The sequence below is a fragment of the Helianthus annuus genome, chromosome 11, assembly GCF_002127325.2.
Source record: "Helianthus annuus cultivar XRQ/B chromosome 11, HanXRQr2.0-SUNRISE, whole genome shotgun sequence".
NCBI lineage: Eukaryota > Viridiplantae > Streptophyta > Magnoliopsida > Asterales > Asteraceae > Helianthus > Helianthus annuus.
In genome coordinates, this window is record NC_035443.2 from 15736812 (window position 1) to 15753000 (window position 16189).

Genomic DNA, 16189 nt, shown 5'->3' on the forward strand with positions numbered 1-16189 from the left:
AAAAACCTCGTTTTTAAAGTAAATCCATCTTTACAACTTCTCGTCATCTTTTACAAAGTTTGTTATTTTGTCGAACCTTTCATTTCACAAGTGTTTACACACTTGTGGTTTATAAAAATCATACTTGTTAGTGTAGGATCCGTCTTTTAGAAAACATGATTTCTTTGATATGTGGTTCTTTGAAAATACCATTTGTACATACGTAGATCCGCTAGTTTCAAACACTATTTTACAAGTAAAAATACTTTTGCACAAGTTCATGTTTCTCGTGTGGTAAAGTTTCACCTTTTAACCCTTGTCTCATTCAAAACAAGCTTATGTCAAGATCCATGATCTTAACCAAACCGGGTTAAATGGTGATCCGAGCTACCACAACGTAGATCGGGTCTAAATAACTACACAAATCAAATACTACAACTTTTACACCACTTATGTGCTTTTAACCATCAATATTCATGTTTTAGTAGACTTTTATGCTTCAAAACGCAAGTTTCCGCATTTTAACCGTTACATATCTTATTAACCACCTTAGATTAGTACAAGTATCAGTTTTAAGTGTTATACCTCTAGCTCGGGGCTAGGGAAGAATCTATGCGAAAAAGAGGTGGATAAAAGCTAGGTAGAGAGGTCCTTCGTCTTCCGTTTGCTCCAAGACTCCTAATGCGTGACCCGTAACACTTGTATAACCTTGGAATGGAAGGATCAAGAACCGAAAAATGATGTAGAGGGGGAGGGGTGTTCGGCCGAAGGTATTAGAGAGAGAGGGAGAGTTGTGTTTGGGTGGTTTGTGACAAATGATCTCTCATGTAAACACAAGTTATTTATAGACAAAGTTAACATGTTTATCCATTGGTTTTGATGTTCTCTAGATATGAGACATCATGGATTATAAAATTCAAAAATGGTACAAGGTTAGTCCCATGGGGACCGATCGGCCCAAGGGGGGGGGGGGTAAGCTAGTTCGATTCCAACTAGAGGTTAAGTATTAGTTAGGTTAAACCAAGTTAGATTTAGGGGTTAACTTGGTTAGTGGTGTGATGTGTTTTATAGCGGGTGTTAGGGTGTTCAGGGACCTTAACTGGCTCAGAAAAAGACCAATAATATTAATGTCAAAATTTTCATGTTCCGGGTATAGTCCGGTTGTTCAGTTGGATAGTAATCCGTTAAAGCGCTTAATAAAGCTTTAAAGTGTCGTTAATAACATTTTTAGTGACACAATTTATTTCTCAAAGTGTCGGGAATATTTCCTCATGTTTTGGCACTTTATTAGTTAGCCAGAAGCTGATATGTTAATTAAAGTGTTGTGTTTGGTGCTTAGAGTACGTTTTAGGCACATCCAGTCATTATATCTTATTCCTAGAGACGCAGTTCTACAACCCTTGTATCCCTACACTCACTATGGGTGTAGTAAAAATATTTCTGGCTCATACAGACCTTAGAGGCAGTGTCTGCCTGATGTTGGCTTTATCAGCATGTTCAATAGGTTATCCGTTCCCGGTGCTACTGTGCTTTTGTGCATCATGTTTGTCACTAGAGTACAGCATGTAAATAATGTAGTGACGGAAATCAAAGTATGATGCAGATATGTACAAGTATCAACAGTCAAGTAGCAGTTCATCAGTAATTTCAGTTAAGCACAGTAATCAAGCAGTAATTAATTATTAATTAAATCGTACGAATACCTGGTTTAGTGAGGGTTGTCACATTATGCACCACCATTTGGTTATAACCGAATGGCCACGTGGCATCATCCCATGCTCCCTCAAGGACACGATGATGGCACGAAATTGAAAGGAGATCTACACTCGCCCACTTTCCACGTGGCAATACCCTGACCATCGATCAAAATCATGATCTGTGTGCACTCACACACTCGTTAAGTAATTAACGAAAAGAAAGAATAACCGCTTACGGAAAAGCATCTTCCGTCAAGTTTTCATCAACAGGTTTTCCCGCCCAAACTTCGGCTATAAATAGAAGGATAATTCAGGTATAATTCTCAAGTTACATTCACTTCACATTACTTCTTCTTTTTCATCAAAACTTGTACTTATTCTCACGCCGGAGGGTGGTCACAGAGAGAACCCCCATTCTCCCCGTGACGAGTCTAACGGTTGTTGTTTTGCAGTGATTGTTAGAAGAAGAAGATCGGGCACCCACGAATCGGACGAGAAGATTTAACTCCTTTTATGCAGATTCAAACCTCCTGGTTCAGTTGATTCCGGTCAACTAAACCAATGTTTCTTCATGTCTACACGATGGTGTTAACCTAGAACTTCTATAATACTTTATCAAAATGCAAAAACGCGTAAACCCACAAAAGTTGAATGATTATCGAAAGATATGAATTTATGCTAAAAATATACCAAAAGGTACACCACTCAAAGTCGAGCTTCAAACTCTTTGTCTGTGCGATGTTACTAACCTGAGTCACTAAAGTTTCACGTCACCCCTAACAGATGCAAACTGAATATATTCACTTGTAAGATGATATTCTCATGTATATCTTGATACGAGAGTATGTCGTGTGGTGGGAACCGTTGCTTAATATGCTATAATATTACCTTATTTGTATCACATTAAACAATGTCATCGATATAAACATGTTTGAGTTTAAGTGGACAATGATACTTATAGTCGAAGTAAAGTGTTTGAGACTGAGTGTTTCATCAAAAGAACAACAGTGCAGCTGACTAGTCTCACTCAAACTGATATGATCCTCTTGCTCACAAAAATATGTGTACGTATTTTCTATATTTGATTTTGAAAATTCAAAAAGATTTTAGGTGTGTCTTAGCATAAACTTCGTAAAATTCAAAAAGAATTATCTTTTCAAATTATATTTGATAGTCTTCCACAGAAAACTGATAAAATGAAAATTTTCTCATGCACGGAGGCATATTTGAGATAAACACGGGTTTATCCAAAATTGTGAATTGGTCTAATGAGACTTTCGAGAAGTTGTTTATGATAGTGAACAGACTAAAGCTGATAAATGCATGAGGTGCAGAATTCAGGATACTCACCGGAATGCAAAATTCGAGAAGATCACGGGTTATTTCAACACCTCTCAGCAACCAGAAACTTGCTACAGCTTTCTCATGAGGATCTACGGATTTGATGACACGATGGCCGATCATCTGTCATACTTGAAATTCTCCTGAGTTAGATTCAAATTTATCAGATCGCTGAACACCGGATTATCATATGAACAAAAGATACTGAGCTAGGAAACTTCCTCCTACATCTTCTAAAGCACTCAACAAAATAAGAGCTGGAAAAAGTTCAAAAAGTTGCAGTCAAGTTCATCAGATCAGTTCTTGATGACTAACGGTGCTTGAAAGGATTAAAAATTAGATGCATCAGCTTAGGGGGAGTCTGTAAATGCAGTAAAGTAAAGCTGAAGCATTCAAAAGATATAAAGTCATCGAAGAAATGAGAGATTGATGCTATTGTTAAGGGGGAGTATGTAAAAATTGTAACACTAGATCAATCCGACTTTAAGGTCATTAGGGGTATATTGGTAATATTCTTGTATTAGTGACCATAGGTCAAGGGACTATAGATAGGAAAGTCAAGCTTGTATTAGAAAAGAATTTGAGACACTTTCTAAGGTTTGTGTGTGCATTCTAGAGAGAGAGTGTGGGTTTTACATGTAAACAACATCATTGATAATACAAGCTTGATTGATATTTAGATCTTGCGTTTGATCGTGTTACACCACATCGTGTTTGTTGGATTCCGCACTCCAAACACGTTTATTGAACGAACCGGTATGAAACGGTCCTTACAAACCTCCTCCTACATCTTCTGAAGCACTCAACAAAATAAGAGTTGGAAATGGTCTTAATGATTAAAGAAGTCAAGTTCATTAGATCAGTGCTTGATGACTAATGGTGCTAGAAAGGATTAAAGATCAGAAGCCCGAAAACATCGCTTTAGAGCATTGTTTCGATGTAAGTTTTACATCAACAGACTCGCATCCTCGTTCTGATCAAAAGCCCGAAAACATCGGTTTGTAATTTGGAAAAAAAAAAACTTAACTCCGTTATGTTTTTTTTAATGGCGAACTATTTCACAAACCAAATGGAAAGTTCGGACCACTATGGGTAAATAACTGAGTTGGGATTATTATCAAAGAGTCGGTTCAGATTATTTAAATCCAATTTGTCTTTTTTTTATAATTTAGGTTATTAGTAGAATGATGATGATGAATAAAAAACCATGGAACACACTATGAATCATGTGGAAAACCCAACATCCCTTTTGGATTAGGCTTTCATTTCAACCTTCAATCACTCATCCCCTTCTATTTGTCTTTATCCATTTCCTTTTTCTTGATTTATTTCTTCAAACATTTCTGGCACTGTCTTCTATTTTTTTTAGTATATTTATAGGAAAAAAGGTTTTTGATGATCATGGGCTATTTTTATGCAGTTGGATATTGGTCAGAGTTCAGTTGATGATCATTTGACTTGATAATGTGGGTTTGTTGCTACATTTTAGGATGCAAAGTTAATATCTTTATTTCGTCGATTATCTTGTGGATGCGTGTTTACTGTGAGAACTTGATAAACACTTGTAAATAATGCTTCAAAGATGGAATGGCGAGAAAAAAGAGAGGGAGTTATATGGTTGCATAACTAGTTTTAAATAAAAAGTTGCGAGAATTGCATATACCCGTCACCCGTGTACGTATTGTTTAACAGTGATATATAAGATGGTTATGTAACCGTATAACCGCCTCTCTTTCCCACTCCCACTAAATCTTTAAAACACTATGCACAAGTGTTTATAAGGTTCTCGTAGTTTTGTATTTGAAATCGATTATGTAACGAAGGCGTGCTTTAACAACGCTTCATAAGATATGTAACCACATGTCCACATAAGCATCCAAGCATCCCTAAGACGGGTTCTAGTCTGCTTGTTTTTGTATCGCGTGGATGATGGAAAGAAGTCATACAACTATAACTAGAGAATTATGTTGGGTTGGGACCATATTGCGATATAATATTCCATAACTATAAGTTTGATTTGGGTAGTTTTATGTGGGTCAAGATTTTGTGAAAGAAAATATGCAAGAAAGATAGCGGTAACCAATGTGATCGAATATTAAGCAATCGCTTAATCGCCAAGGAGAAGTTGCCAAAAATGGTCTATGACTATAATGCATCCGGCGCTGAGGACTAGTGGACTCTAGAAGAGAACCGAAATGCTTTCTCACGAATCCTGTAGGCCATGAGGGTGTATGTGTTTGTCGTTTATTTAAGTACATTGTTATGTACGCATTTAACCTCCTTAAAGGCCACTTGTCAACGCAAGTTGCATATTACATTGTCCCATTGGTTAGCAGGGTATTAGTGGGTCTCGTGAGTTTACCAGTTCGGGTCATACGTTGACCAAGATTATAGTCATATTGCAATCATTTCTATTTAATTTATAATATTTATAATCTTTATTCGCAATGTAGGTGAATATGCAACAACAAGAGCTGCATCCACATCAGGGACTATTAAAGGTTAGTAATCCTCTTTTTTCTTTACATCATTTACATGTGATTTTATCATTGTTTCATCTTCTAGACATTGTCGTCGTGGGCAACGTCTAGTGTCGAGGAGGTTGCTTCACCAGGACCGGGAATCTGCATCTTCCAGCTTTACGTGAGCCGCTATTTTCCAATTTTTTTCTTCCTTTCATATGAAGCTTTGACCTTTTTGACCAAGAAATCAGGTGTATAAAGACCGCAACGTTGTTGCACAACTTGTAAGAAGAGGTGAAAGAACCGGGTTCAAAGCCATAGCTTACAGTTGACACACCAAGGCTAGGACGTCAAGAAGCTGACATCAAAAACCGGTTCACTTTACCCCGTTTTTGTCCTTGAAGAACTTAGGGTCTTGATCTTGGCAAGATGGATGAAGTGAATCACTAACACAAGTTTCGAATTATTGTATTCAATTACGGGGCTCATCAACTCGACTATGTCCTGGCCACCATCATGGCTCTAGAAGAGGTACCAATTATCAAACTCTTTCAAACAATGATTCTGTTACGACACTCCCCGACGTTTCCGCCGCAGTTTGTTGTTTTACGCGGTCGGGGTGTGACAGAGAGTTTGTGATCATGGATCGAAAGAACCGGTTACTTAACAAAGTTTAAGATCACCCTTTGAATTTTGTGAAATCATCGTTCATGTTGTGAAAGCGGCACAAGGGCGTGCACCCAGTTCTTAAACAGTGGGGTCCGGCGTGGTACAGACGTTTTCAAGGCGCTGGCACGTGGAGCTTCGGGCATATTTGTAAGCACATACTACCAATTAAAACTATATATAACTTATACTCTCGGATGCATTGTAGAGTTGTAACGTTAAACAATCGAGTTGTGGAGTTTTATAGATTGGACGACCCGTCGTGTTTTCATTGGCTGCCGAAGGTGAAAAAAGTGCTTCAGATGTTAAGCGATGAATTTGAGCTAACCATGGCGCTGAGTGACTGTACGTCGCTCAAAGAGAACCCGTAACTGCATTGTGACCGAGTGGGATGCTCCGCGGGCCTGACCCGCACCCAGGTTATAGATCTAAGTAACATTCAGGAGCCCAATTCTTATTGGTGCAGTCTCAAAGCTCTGAATGAAAGCTGTATGAATCCATAAGTTTCCTAAATAACAACAGTTTTCTGTTGTACATTCTTACAAAATGCTAATAATTAATAAACTGAACTTTTGTAGTTTTGTTAATGCTATAGATCTTCATATTATATAAAAACAGTCTAAAAGTTAAAAACTGAACTTCTTCAAAATGTAGATCCATTTGATATCAACTCAAGTCGCCAGAGATCACCTGTAAATTCAAAAATTAAATTCTTGGTCAATGCATTGACCCGTTTACTTATGAACGGGTTGTGTTTTATCTCAAACAGGTCAAAGTGATCAAATAATAAAATTAGCTAAAATACGTATGGGTCAAAGATTTAGATTATTATTGTGATAATATTATTTGTAATCGTGGTTAGTATTGTATATACTATAAATATGCTATTTTGTCACTTCAACCAGCTTTGGCCCCTCAACTTTGGCATTAACTAACTTTAGCCCCTCAACTTTAATAATGACATGTTTAGCCCCTTAACTAAAAACAACTTTAGCCTCTCAACTTTAATAATGACATGTTTCGCCCCTTAACTAAAAATAACTTTACCCCCTCAACTATAAAAAATAAACAATCAACTTTAATAATGACATGTTTAGCCCCTTAACTAAAACATCAAACAACTTTAACTCTCGAGATTTGCTTCTTTTATCTATGTTGCGAACCCGTTGTGGAGCGCGGGTGGTAACCCACTAGTTATTAGTTAATTAAAAACTATTAAGAAAAGATAAAAGGGTTAGTGGGTCAACCCGGGCCACGCCAACATGTTTCAGCACTTACCAAAAACGAACCCGTTAACTGATCCGCCCATCTTTCCACCTCTAAAATGACCCACCGTACACGGAAAAAATGAGATTACCTTGGATATCAATGGCTTTGCATTAGCTTCCCACTCAGTGGCCCATTTTGCAGATGAGCCCATTTCCAGAACCCCGTTTTTCAGTGTTCTCAAAGCATCACACCCATCGGGAAATCCCTTAAAAAGCATCTGTAAAAGCTGATAGCTTAAAAACATAAAAAAAATAGTTAAATATTCCGTCTGGTTTTACCGACGTACCATGAGTTCATCAGCAAGCTCTGATGATGACGAGAAAAGAAGGCCATTTTTCTCCACTTCTACAAGCTCTGTGATGCTTCACGAAAGTCAACACAAAAGTCAAAGTTTGTATTATCCTTTCGGTCGTAAAGACGGCTGCTTGAAAAAGACGACGGGAATTATTTACCAAGAATAAGAAACAGCACAAACAGGTAGACCGCATCCAAACATGTCTACAACCTGACAACAATGATGACGGAAATTTAGAAGAAAAAAACGATAGATTTAAGCAAGAGTTTGTCTATATATACCTTCATTGGGAGATCCAACCCTGATGATGAAGTATGCAAACAAACACCAAGATCAGCCGAACCTGCAAAAATCGAACAGACAACAAAACATGATGAGTAGATGTGACAAAATGGATGGGTCAGGCCCGTTGGTAAATAAACAGGTTCAAGTGAAAATGTGCAGCCTTCTGGTATAGAGCAGAACTAGTAAAGTACAGGGATTTAGTCCCTAGCTTTCCAAAAGTACATGGATAGTCCCTGTGGTTTGCATTTTGTAACGCATCTAGTTCCTAACTTGGACATGCTAAAACCTTTAGATTTGTTGGTTGGGGACTAAATTAGTTACAAAGTGCAAACCACAGGGACCATCCGTGTACTTTTGGAAAGCTAGGGACCAAATCCACAATTTTGGTAACCACAGGGACTATCCATGTACTTTACTTTAACTTTTATTATAAGCAATTCAGATACAATGAGAAAAATTTTAATTTCAATAATAATCTTATTTCTTGAATAGGAGATTTACAAGGTTATATGCATTACAAATACATTTTTAGGCAAATTTCATCTGGTTCGAAGTTTTGAACCATTTTGCCTTTTCATTTTACCCTTTTGACCCGTAGAGATAAATCATAAGATAAACCAAACCATTCATCGTAAAGGAGTCGAAATTTATAAAACAATGAACCAGAGTATTGCTCACCAAGAAGCAAGGGGTAGTCCTCTGGTGACAGCCACATGGTACGGAATGCCACACGTTTAAGGTTCAATTTCTTTATTTTCTCCTCATACTTCTCTTTCTCCGGCCCTTTCCCTTCAAAGTGTTTATAACACTCCAAGTTAAAACCTTTTTTTTTTTTACTTTTTCTTGTTATGTCGATGAAAACAATAACCCAAACCAAATTCTCACCGGTGATAACAAATAATAATCTTGGATATAAAAACGTCTTCCCCTCATCAACGGCTTTCCATAAAAACTCATCCCCATTTGAGTCGTTTTCATTTAGTAATGCGGCAACACGCCTATCGTACATCACTGCTGCTTCTAAAAGAATGCCGAAATCTTCATCCGGGGTCCTGAAAGATAAAATCATTTCGTTGTTTTTTCGAATTCACTCAAAAATAAAAACTAGTGAGATTCCCCGCATGTTGCGACGGGAATTTGGTCTGTACTGGTTCAGTTCGGTTTCGTTACGGTACCGGTACGATACCAGCACTCGGTATAGCAACCAAAAGAGACACGTCCAAGAGGATATCAACACGTGTTTTACATCGATAGAGAACCATGAAAATGAATTAAGGTACCAGTTCGGATAATACCAATACGGGTACCAATGTTATTCGGTTAGAATCAGTTCGGTTCGTCACGATAAAGAATAAAAATCACTTTCATTAAATAATATGCATGAATAAAATTAATCGAATTAAAGGTTTCCCCTTGAGCATGTGGAGATTTGCAGATGATGCAATATATTTATCATTAATAATATAACTGAAAAAGTGAAAAAGAATTAACCGTGGCAATGTTCATCAGCCATGGCCTTTAATATATATAATAATAATGTTAATAAAATATGAGGTAAGGTTTGTAGAACATACCAGCTTGTACTGCTAACAATAAGTGCAGGCCTATTCTGCTTCAAGTGATACTCGTTGTCGATCTGGTTTGTAAATAATGTTGTTTTTGGATCTTGCAAGTCATGGTCGGTTATTCCTAATACACGAGTGCGTATGATAGTTATGTTTGGAATTTGAAATCACTCAAAGCCCTAAAAAGGGGTTGTTGCACAAAAAGGTACAATATAGGTTGGTCTGATTTCCGTTTAAGGTAACCATGTTAGATTTCACCCATAAAAAGAGTAACCAGAAAAAGTCAGCATGGTCAAACTTACCAACATGCCATCATTTTGACTCGGTAACGCATCTGGACTACATTCTTGGTTTTAAAATGCACGCATAATGCGTGATGCGCCCGATGCGCTGATGAGAGCACATCGGCATCGCCACAGCTGATTTGGACCATTATGGTTCCTAAACACTAACTGTGGTTCTAGAAACATTTTATTATGCTTGATTTGAACCAAAAGGCATAACTATTGTCTTCTTATTACGTCAGTTGTTTTAGTTTAAGTATGGTTTATAAGTTGTTATGTATAAATATTTTTTTGATATTTTTTTATAAAGAGCGCATCGCATACGTGATGCGCTCGCAACGTGCATCACGCATCAGATTTTTGGACCAAACGCATAGGTGTGTATCACACAATTTAAAACCAAGACTACATTACGTCGAAACCTTGGAAAATTATAGGGCTTTTATTTAAGAATGGATCTTTTTAAGGGTTTTGTTTGTGAAAATAAACATGGTTACCGATAGGGGTGCAAACGAGCCGAGCTTGAGCCTAAAATAAAGCTCGTTTGTTTATCGAGCCCGAGCCCGAGCTCGAGCCTCGCATGTGAAGCTCGTTAGGCTCGTCGAGCCTTAGTGTAAACGAGCCGAGTCGAGCCGAGCTTATTCAAACTTGTTTACAAGCCGACCTCGAACCTAAAAATAAGCTTATTTAGTAAACGAGCCCGAGCTTCACTTATCGAGCTCGCGAGCCTAAAAAGTCTATTATTTATATTATTTTTATTTAATATATTAATTAATAGAGAATAAACGAGCCGAGCTCGAGCCTTGAAAACAAAGCTCGAGTTGAGCCGAGCTCGAGCCCGAGCTCACATAAGTTAATCGAGCTCGAGCCTGGTCAAGCTCGGGCTCAGCTCGGCTCGTTTGCACCCCTAGTTACCGAACACATATCTCTGATCGAACTATATGACCTTCTTATGAAATAATGCCCTTAAATAACAATGGCATGGAGAAGAAATTACCATAGCTGACGCAATCTGAAGGACTGTTTGACCGGAACATATCCTTTTTAATTCTACAAAACAACTGCAATCAACAATCAGTATGATGTTTCTAAGACCGTTAAAATGTTTTAATGTTTTCAAATGATGTTTCTTTTACCTTATGCTTTTCTTCAAGCAAAGCTGGCCGGAAAAACTCAGGAGGCTGATCATATAACACCGTGGCTCTATGCGTCGAAAAAAAAAAGGAAAAAGAGGGGCATGTAATTACCGTTATACCACTGACCACAAAACATGATCAATCTGAAATAATAACTTCGTACCATGAAAATTGCAATGTTTGACCTTAAACGGGAACTTGGTCAAATGGGCCAAACAAGTCAAAGTAGCCCAAAGTCTATTTTTAAGGCATACAACTTCTTAAACCATTTTTATTCAAACATTTACGTTACTATGGTAACTATACTGTTTTTGTAATCATAACTAACACAATAATCAGTTTTTTAATGGGCAATAAAAAGTGCTTGTGGGTGAACCTATCCAGGTCCGACCCATTTTGACCCGTTATCCAATATAGTTTTATGGTAGGACAATTTGCTTGCTATTTTCATGGGACAGACCGACAAAAACAGTATATGAAGAATAAAAAACTTTAAGCTAACTGTCTCACTTGATACCCCAAACTTGTTCCAACTCATGTTGCATCGCCTTTGTGACACACAACGAACCGTTTGCCATCTTCCCAAAATGTAATTCAACCCTAAAATAAGTTCAAACCATGGTTTCCAACTGTCCATTATCATGTCACACACTTGGTTTTAAAAAGCGCGCCCTAGGCGCGCCTGGCGCAAGGCGCAGGGCCTGGGGCTTTTTTGCTTCTCGCCTTGTGTAATTGCAGGAAGCGACCAAAATGCGCATTTTTTGATGTTTTTTTGTGGGCTTTTTGGCCTGAGGCGCACGCCTCATGTAACTTAGGCGTTTTACTGCATAAAAATGTTGTACCTTGGGTTTTTTTGACTTGTACATGTAATTAAAATGGTATAAAAGCCTTACTTATAGCTATATTTTGGTTATACGAAGCTAACAACCTATGGGATATGTCTGGGATATATAAAAAAAATTATATAAACATCTTGCGCCTCGGGTACGAAAAGCCCACCGCTTTTGCGCTTTGCGCCTCAATTTTAGACCTCGTCGCTTTTATGCGCCTCTCGCTTTTTAAAACCAAGGTCACACACAATGCCTTATATTCTTGAACGTCATAACAAATATAGTTTTTTTTACCAATGATATATTGCTACAAAACGACTGCTTCTACCAAGAGATAACGCAAGCAGAGTATATCCAAAGTTATGCCAATCGATGATGAACGAGGATTGCCTCAACCAGCTGGCCCATTTCACGGCAACCAAAGTTGGAACTGAAGGAGGATTCTACAGCATAATATGATTCAGAAATAGAGTAAATTACAAAAATCGTCCTTTATGTATGTCACTTATTGCAAACTATGTCCTTTGTCTTCAATAATTACAGAAAACGTACTCGATGTTTGCAAACCCTTGCAAGTTATGTCCTTTAGCTCTAACTTAGTTAATTTTTTGTGGTTAAATCTGACCAAATGGACCCCACATGAGGGTATTTTGGTCATTTTACTCTCATGTGGGGTCCATTTGGTCAAATTTAACCACAAACATACTCTCATGTGGGGTCCATTTGGTCAGATTTAACCACAAAAATTAACTTAGTTAGGGCTAAAGGACATAACTTGCAAGGGTTTGCAAACATCGAGTACGTTTTCTGTAATTATTGAAGACAAAGAACACAGTTTGCAATAAGTGACATACATAAAGGACGATTTTTGTAATTTACTCTTCAGAAATATTGAAATGAAGTGATGTATATTTACAGTGGAAACTTAAGCTTACCTGCACTATAAATACATCGGGGGCCTTTATTTTAAAACAAAGAAACCAAAGAAGCATGATGAATTGAACCAATGGCTTTAGCAAAAGCATAACCGGACGAAATATTTTCGGTAAAAATCCATCTCTTGACGGCCATTGCCTCTACAGAATACAATTTGAGATAGATTTGATATAAGAAGTTGAGTTTGTAGGATGTTTTTGGATTATACAAAGTTATTTCGGTAACAGAAACGATACCATGGTATGGATATGTATGGATGAATGCTCTAATAGAGCGGAATGTGGATCAGAACCTGTACGAAAGAACGTAATAAGAAAACAGAAGTATCTTAAAGTACATTGTGGCTTAGTGTAAATGCGTGTTTTAGACAAATCACTGCTTGATCAAGTTAAATGTAGCTAAGAGAAATCAGAGCAAACAACCATACAAAAGTACTAATAATGATAGTTGTTAATGGCGAATAGCGACAAATAGCGATAAGGTACCTATAGGCTACATAGCGAATACCGATAAATAGCGGGCGCTATTTATAAATAGTGATACACTAGAAAACAATTTATATGTATATTATATCAAAATACCCTGGTAAAATGCTATTTTACAGGTGTATTTAACAAAAACTTAAAATCCAGCTATTTTATAGCTATATTAAATTGCTATTTATATTAAAAAAATAAATTAAGTGTCGCTATTCTCCTATCCATCGCTACAACCCATAGTTGTTAAAAGCCATCGCCACTTGCGCCTAGGCCCAATTTCCTAGCTAGGCGAGGCAATTACGCCTTAAGTCAAGGCAATTGCGCTTTAATTCTCCAGGTGATGGTTCATGCGCAGATTCTGGCGAGATTCCTAGATTATTGAGAGTTTTCGGCCAAATTCTCTAAATTCTGGCAAGATTCTAGCTATATTTCTACTTTTATCTAACGAAACTACTTTTCTACACTAATAAACTAGCCTTTTATAACTTCTGGTACTAAATAGACGATATTAAATGTTGTATAATAGCTTTAGTTTATTTTATTTGAAGTATAGTATTAATCATCTATTATATAAAAATATTTTAAGTTTTTTTTGTTGTACGCTTTTTTTTTTCTCAGGCCCGCGCTTTTTTTGCGCCTAGGCACCAGGCGAGGCCTATGCGCCTTGAGTGCGCCTAACGCCTTTAATAACTATGCTACAACCCTAATAGCGACACTATACCTATACGCTACATAGGACGCTACAGCGATCGCTATTGACAACTATGAGTGACGGGTAAACTATAGTAGCTGCTTACTAAGTTACGTTACGAGCAACATCCTTATATTGTACAAAGTGAGATAAAAGATATACCTCCATATGCAACAATATCGACCTCAAGATTTGCCTGCGAAATAGAAAATAACATCAAGAAACCATTGGATTATATAATACGAAAAACAGAATTACAGAATATTAAGATACATGAAGTTTTACAGTTACTTTATTATATCTAAAATCCTACATTTAAATTAAATCGTCACATCTAGTGTCAACAAAAACATTATACCAGCAGAGTGTATACATTCATATGTTCATTAGACAAGCAACTAGATCAATACTCCCTCTGTTGTAAAATTAAAGATGCATTTTGACTTCAAAAAGTCAACTTGACGGATATTTAGGAAAAGTTATGAATTGTGGAGAATGATACAAATGAATTGGGGATAAACCTGACGAGCAAGAGAAAGGGCATGATATTGCATACGAGGGCTGCGACCAATATCACCGAGCACTACAACTGCTGCTCGCCGTCTCTTACCCGATTCCATTCCTTCTGATTCACAGTTGAAAGTGTCTGATTTTTAAAGTTGAAAATTGGGCAAAATGAATTATTAGGGTTTTGGGTAGATGAGTAGTGAGATGGTGTTTGCTTTAGAAACAGAGAAGATGATAGTTTCTTGGTTTTCAAGATTGGATTGATTGTTATAACTTGCAACTCAAGGTTCCGCAGTTGAATAAACTCATATGATTTATGACTCTTGTTTGTTATGATAACATAAGAGTTCGGTTTTGAGATCAATAAGGTTCAATTGAAATAATTGTCACATTAGGGGGTGCCTTCGCTGAGTCGGTAGGGTTGTAAACGACTGATCGTTCAGCCAACACTTCAGATGGAAGTTCGTTTGTTTAATAAATAAACGCACATGAAAAAGAAATTTCGGTCGACTAGTTAAATGAACGAACATGAACAGATGTCTCGTTTGTTCAATTATGTTCGTGAACGTTCGGTAATGTGTTCATGAACATTCGATCATGTCTGTGTGTTTACGTTGTTCATTAAACAATTTTGTGTATTTATTTACCTATCTAAAAATTTACGACAAATCTTAAAGGTAAAAACAGAGACGATTACAGACTAATGGAAGGTAGACGGGCAACAAGCTGCGCTGCTAAAAATTTTATATTCTATGATTTTTTTTTTATTTTTATATTATTACCCTAACAAAAAAAAAATTGGAATTTGTATTCCAACCTTGTTCATGTACCATTCCTCTCATTATTCACATCGATAAATACTATCAACCTCCATTCCACATTTAGGACTTCACGATCTAGCGTCACTCCCTCCCGCCATCCAACTTTAGTCTCTGTCGCCTTCGTCGATTTTATTGTGCTTGTGAACCGTTCGTGAACACATTCATTTCCTTAATGGCCTTCGTCGATTTTATTGTGCTTGTGAACCGTTCGTGAACACATTCATTTCCTTAATGAACGAACATGAACCAAAAATCTTGTTCGGTAAGTGTTCGTGAACCGTTCGTGAACCCATTATTTCCTTAACAAACGACCATGAACAAGGCATTGTTCGTATTCGTTCGGTTCGTTTATAGCCGTAACTACCGGTCCCCTATTTGAGTTGGTGAAGTTCGATTATCGGTGAGTAGTCACCACATTGGGGAAGAGGAGATAGAGGGGGTTAATAGTGCCCCCCACTTTCTTCCAACCAATCACGCATTTATCAATTTTTTAAAGAAAAAATTGTTTAGCAGGTAGAGCACACCCCTTGTGTTTGAGTGCAAAATGGGGAGTGGAGAGTAAGTTGACATGACATGAGTTGATTGGCTAGGTGGAGAGTTTACCACTCCCCATGTGGGAAGCACCCCTTCCACCCTTAGTAGTTACAAGGTTCAGCTATTCCAGCATGGCTAAATTTTTTTTGTTAGGCTATGCGATATGGTGATGGTCCTCCTTGGAGGATGATCCGCCACGTAGATCGGGTGTGAGGATAGGGCAAAGAGGATGGAGGTAAGGAAATGAGGAATTGGCCTAATATATATGTATATTGTATGTATAGGTGTGTGAGAGAGGGGAAGGACCGTCTCCAACGTCCGGTTGTGGATGTTCAAGATGCCGGCTTGGGGGGAGGGGGGACGCCGATGCTAGACAAGGCGGGGACGAACCCTGTACCGCACAGTCGGCATC

The 16189-nt window shown here is 37.7% G+C and overlaps 1 protein-coding gene and 1 pseudogene across 1 annotated transcript; one reads left to right on the forward strand and one right to left on the reverse strand.

Annotated features, from left to right (window-relative positions):
- The first annotated feature begins 901 nt into the window (after nucleotides 1-901).
- LOC110887866 lies at nucleotides 902-6571 on the forward strand (annotated as a pseudogene).
- A 66-nt stretch (nucleotides 6572-6637) lies between these two features.
- Nucleotides 6638-14767, reverse strand: LOC110889756 (UDP-glycosyltransferase TURAN). The gene is made up of 16 exons (XM_022137323.2): nucleotides 14437-14767; nucleotides 14078-14111; nucleotides 12982-13037; nucleotides 12745-12885; nucleotides 12104-12252; nucleotides 11490-11579; nucleotides 10980-11046; nucleotides 10841-10904; nucleotides 9569-9683; nucleotides 8880-9046; nucleotides 8673-8783; nucleotides 7991-8052; nucleotides 7867-7919; nucleotides 7701-7776; nucleotides 7503-7631; nucleotides 6638-6835 (listed from the first exon to the last, which is right to left on the reverse strand). The coding sequence occupies exons 1-16, from the start codon at nucleotides 14533-14535 to the stop codon at nucleotides 6812-6814; spliced, it is 1437 nt and encodes a 478-aa protein (XP_021993015.1). The 5' UTR covers nucleotides 14536-14767; the 3' UTR covers nucleotides 6638-6811.
- Between the last annotated feature and the right edge of the window lie 1422 nt (nucleotides 14768-16189).

Bases quoted from the DNA above. Each gene is read 5' to 3' on its own strand.
- LOC110889756 (XM_022137323.2), bottom strand. From the start codon at position 14,535: ATGGAATCGGGTAAGAGACGGCGAGCAGCAGTTGTAGTGCTCGGTGAT. The intron at 11,047-11,489 runs GTGAGACAGTTA...TTCGACGCATAG, and splicing joins GAACAAGTTTGGGGTATCAA to AGCCACGGTGTTATATGATC. The intron at 9,047-9,568 runs GTATGTTCTACA...TTTATCTTTCAG, and splicing joins ATTGTTAGCAGTACAAGCTG to GACCCCGGATGAAGATTTCG.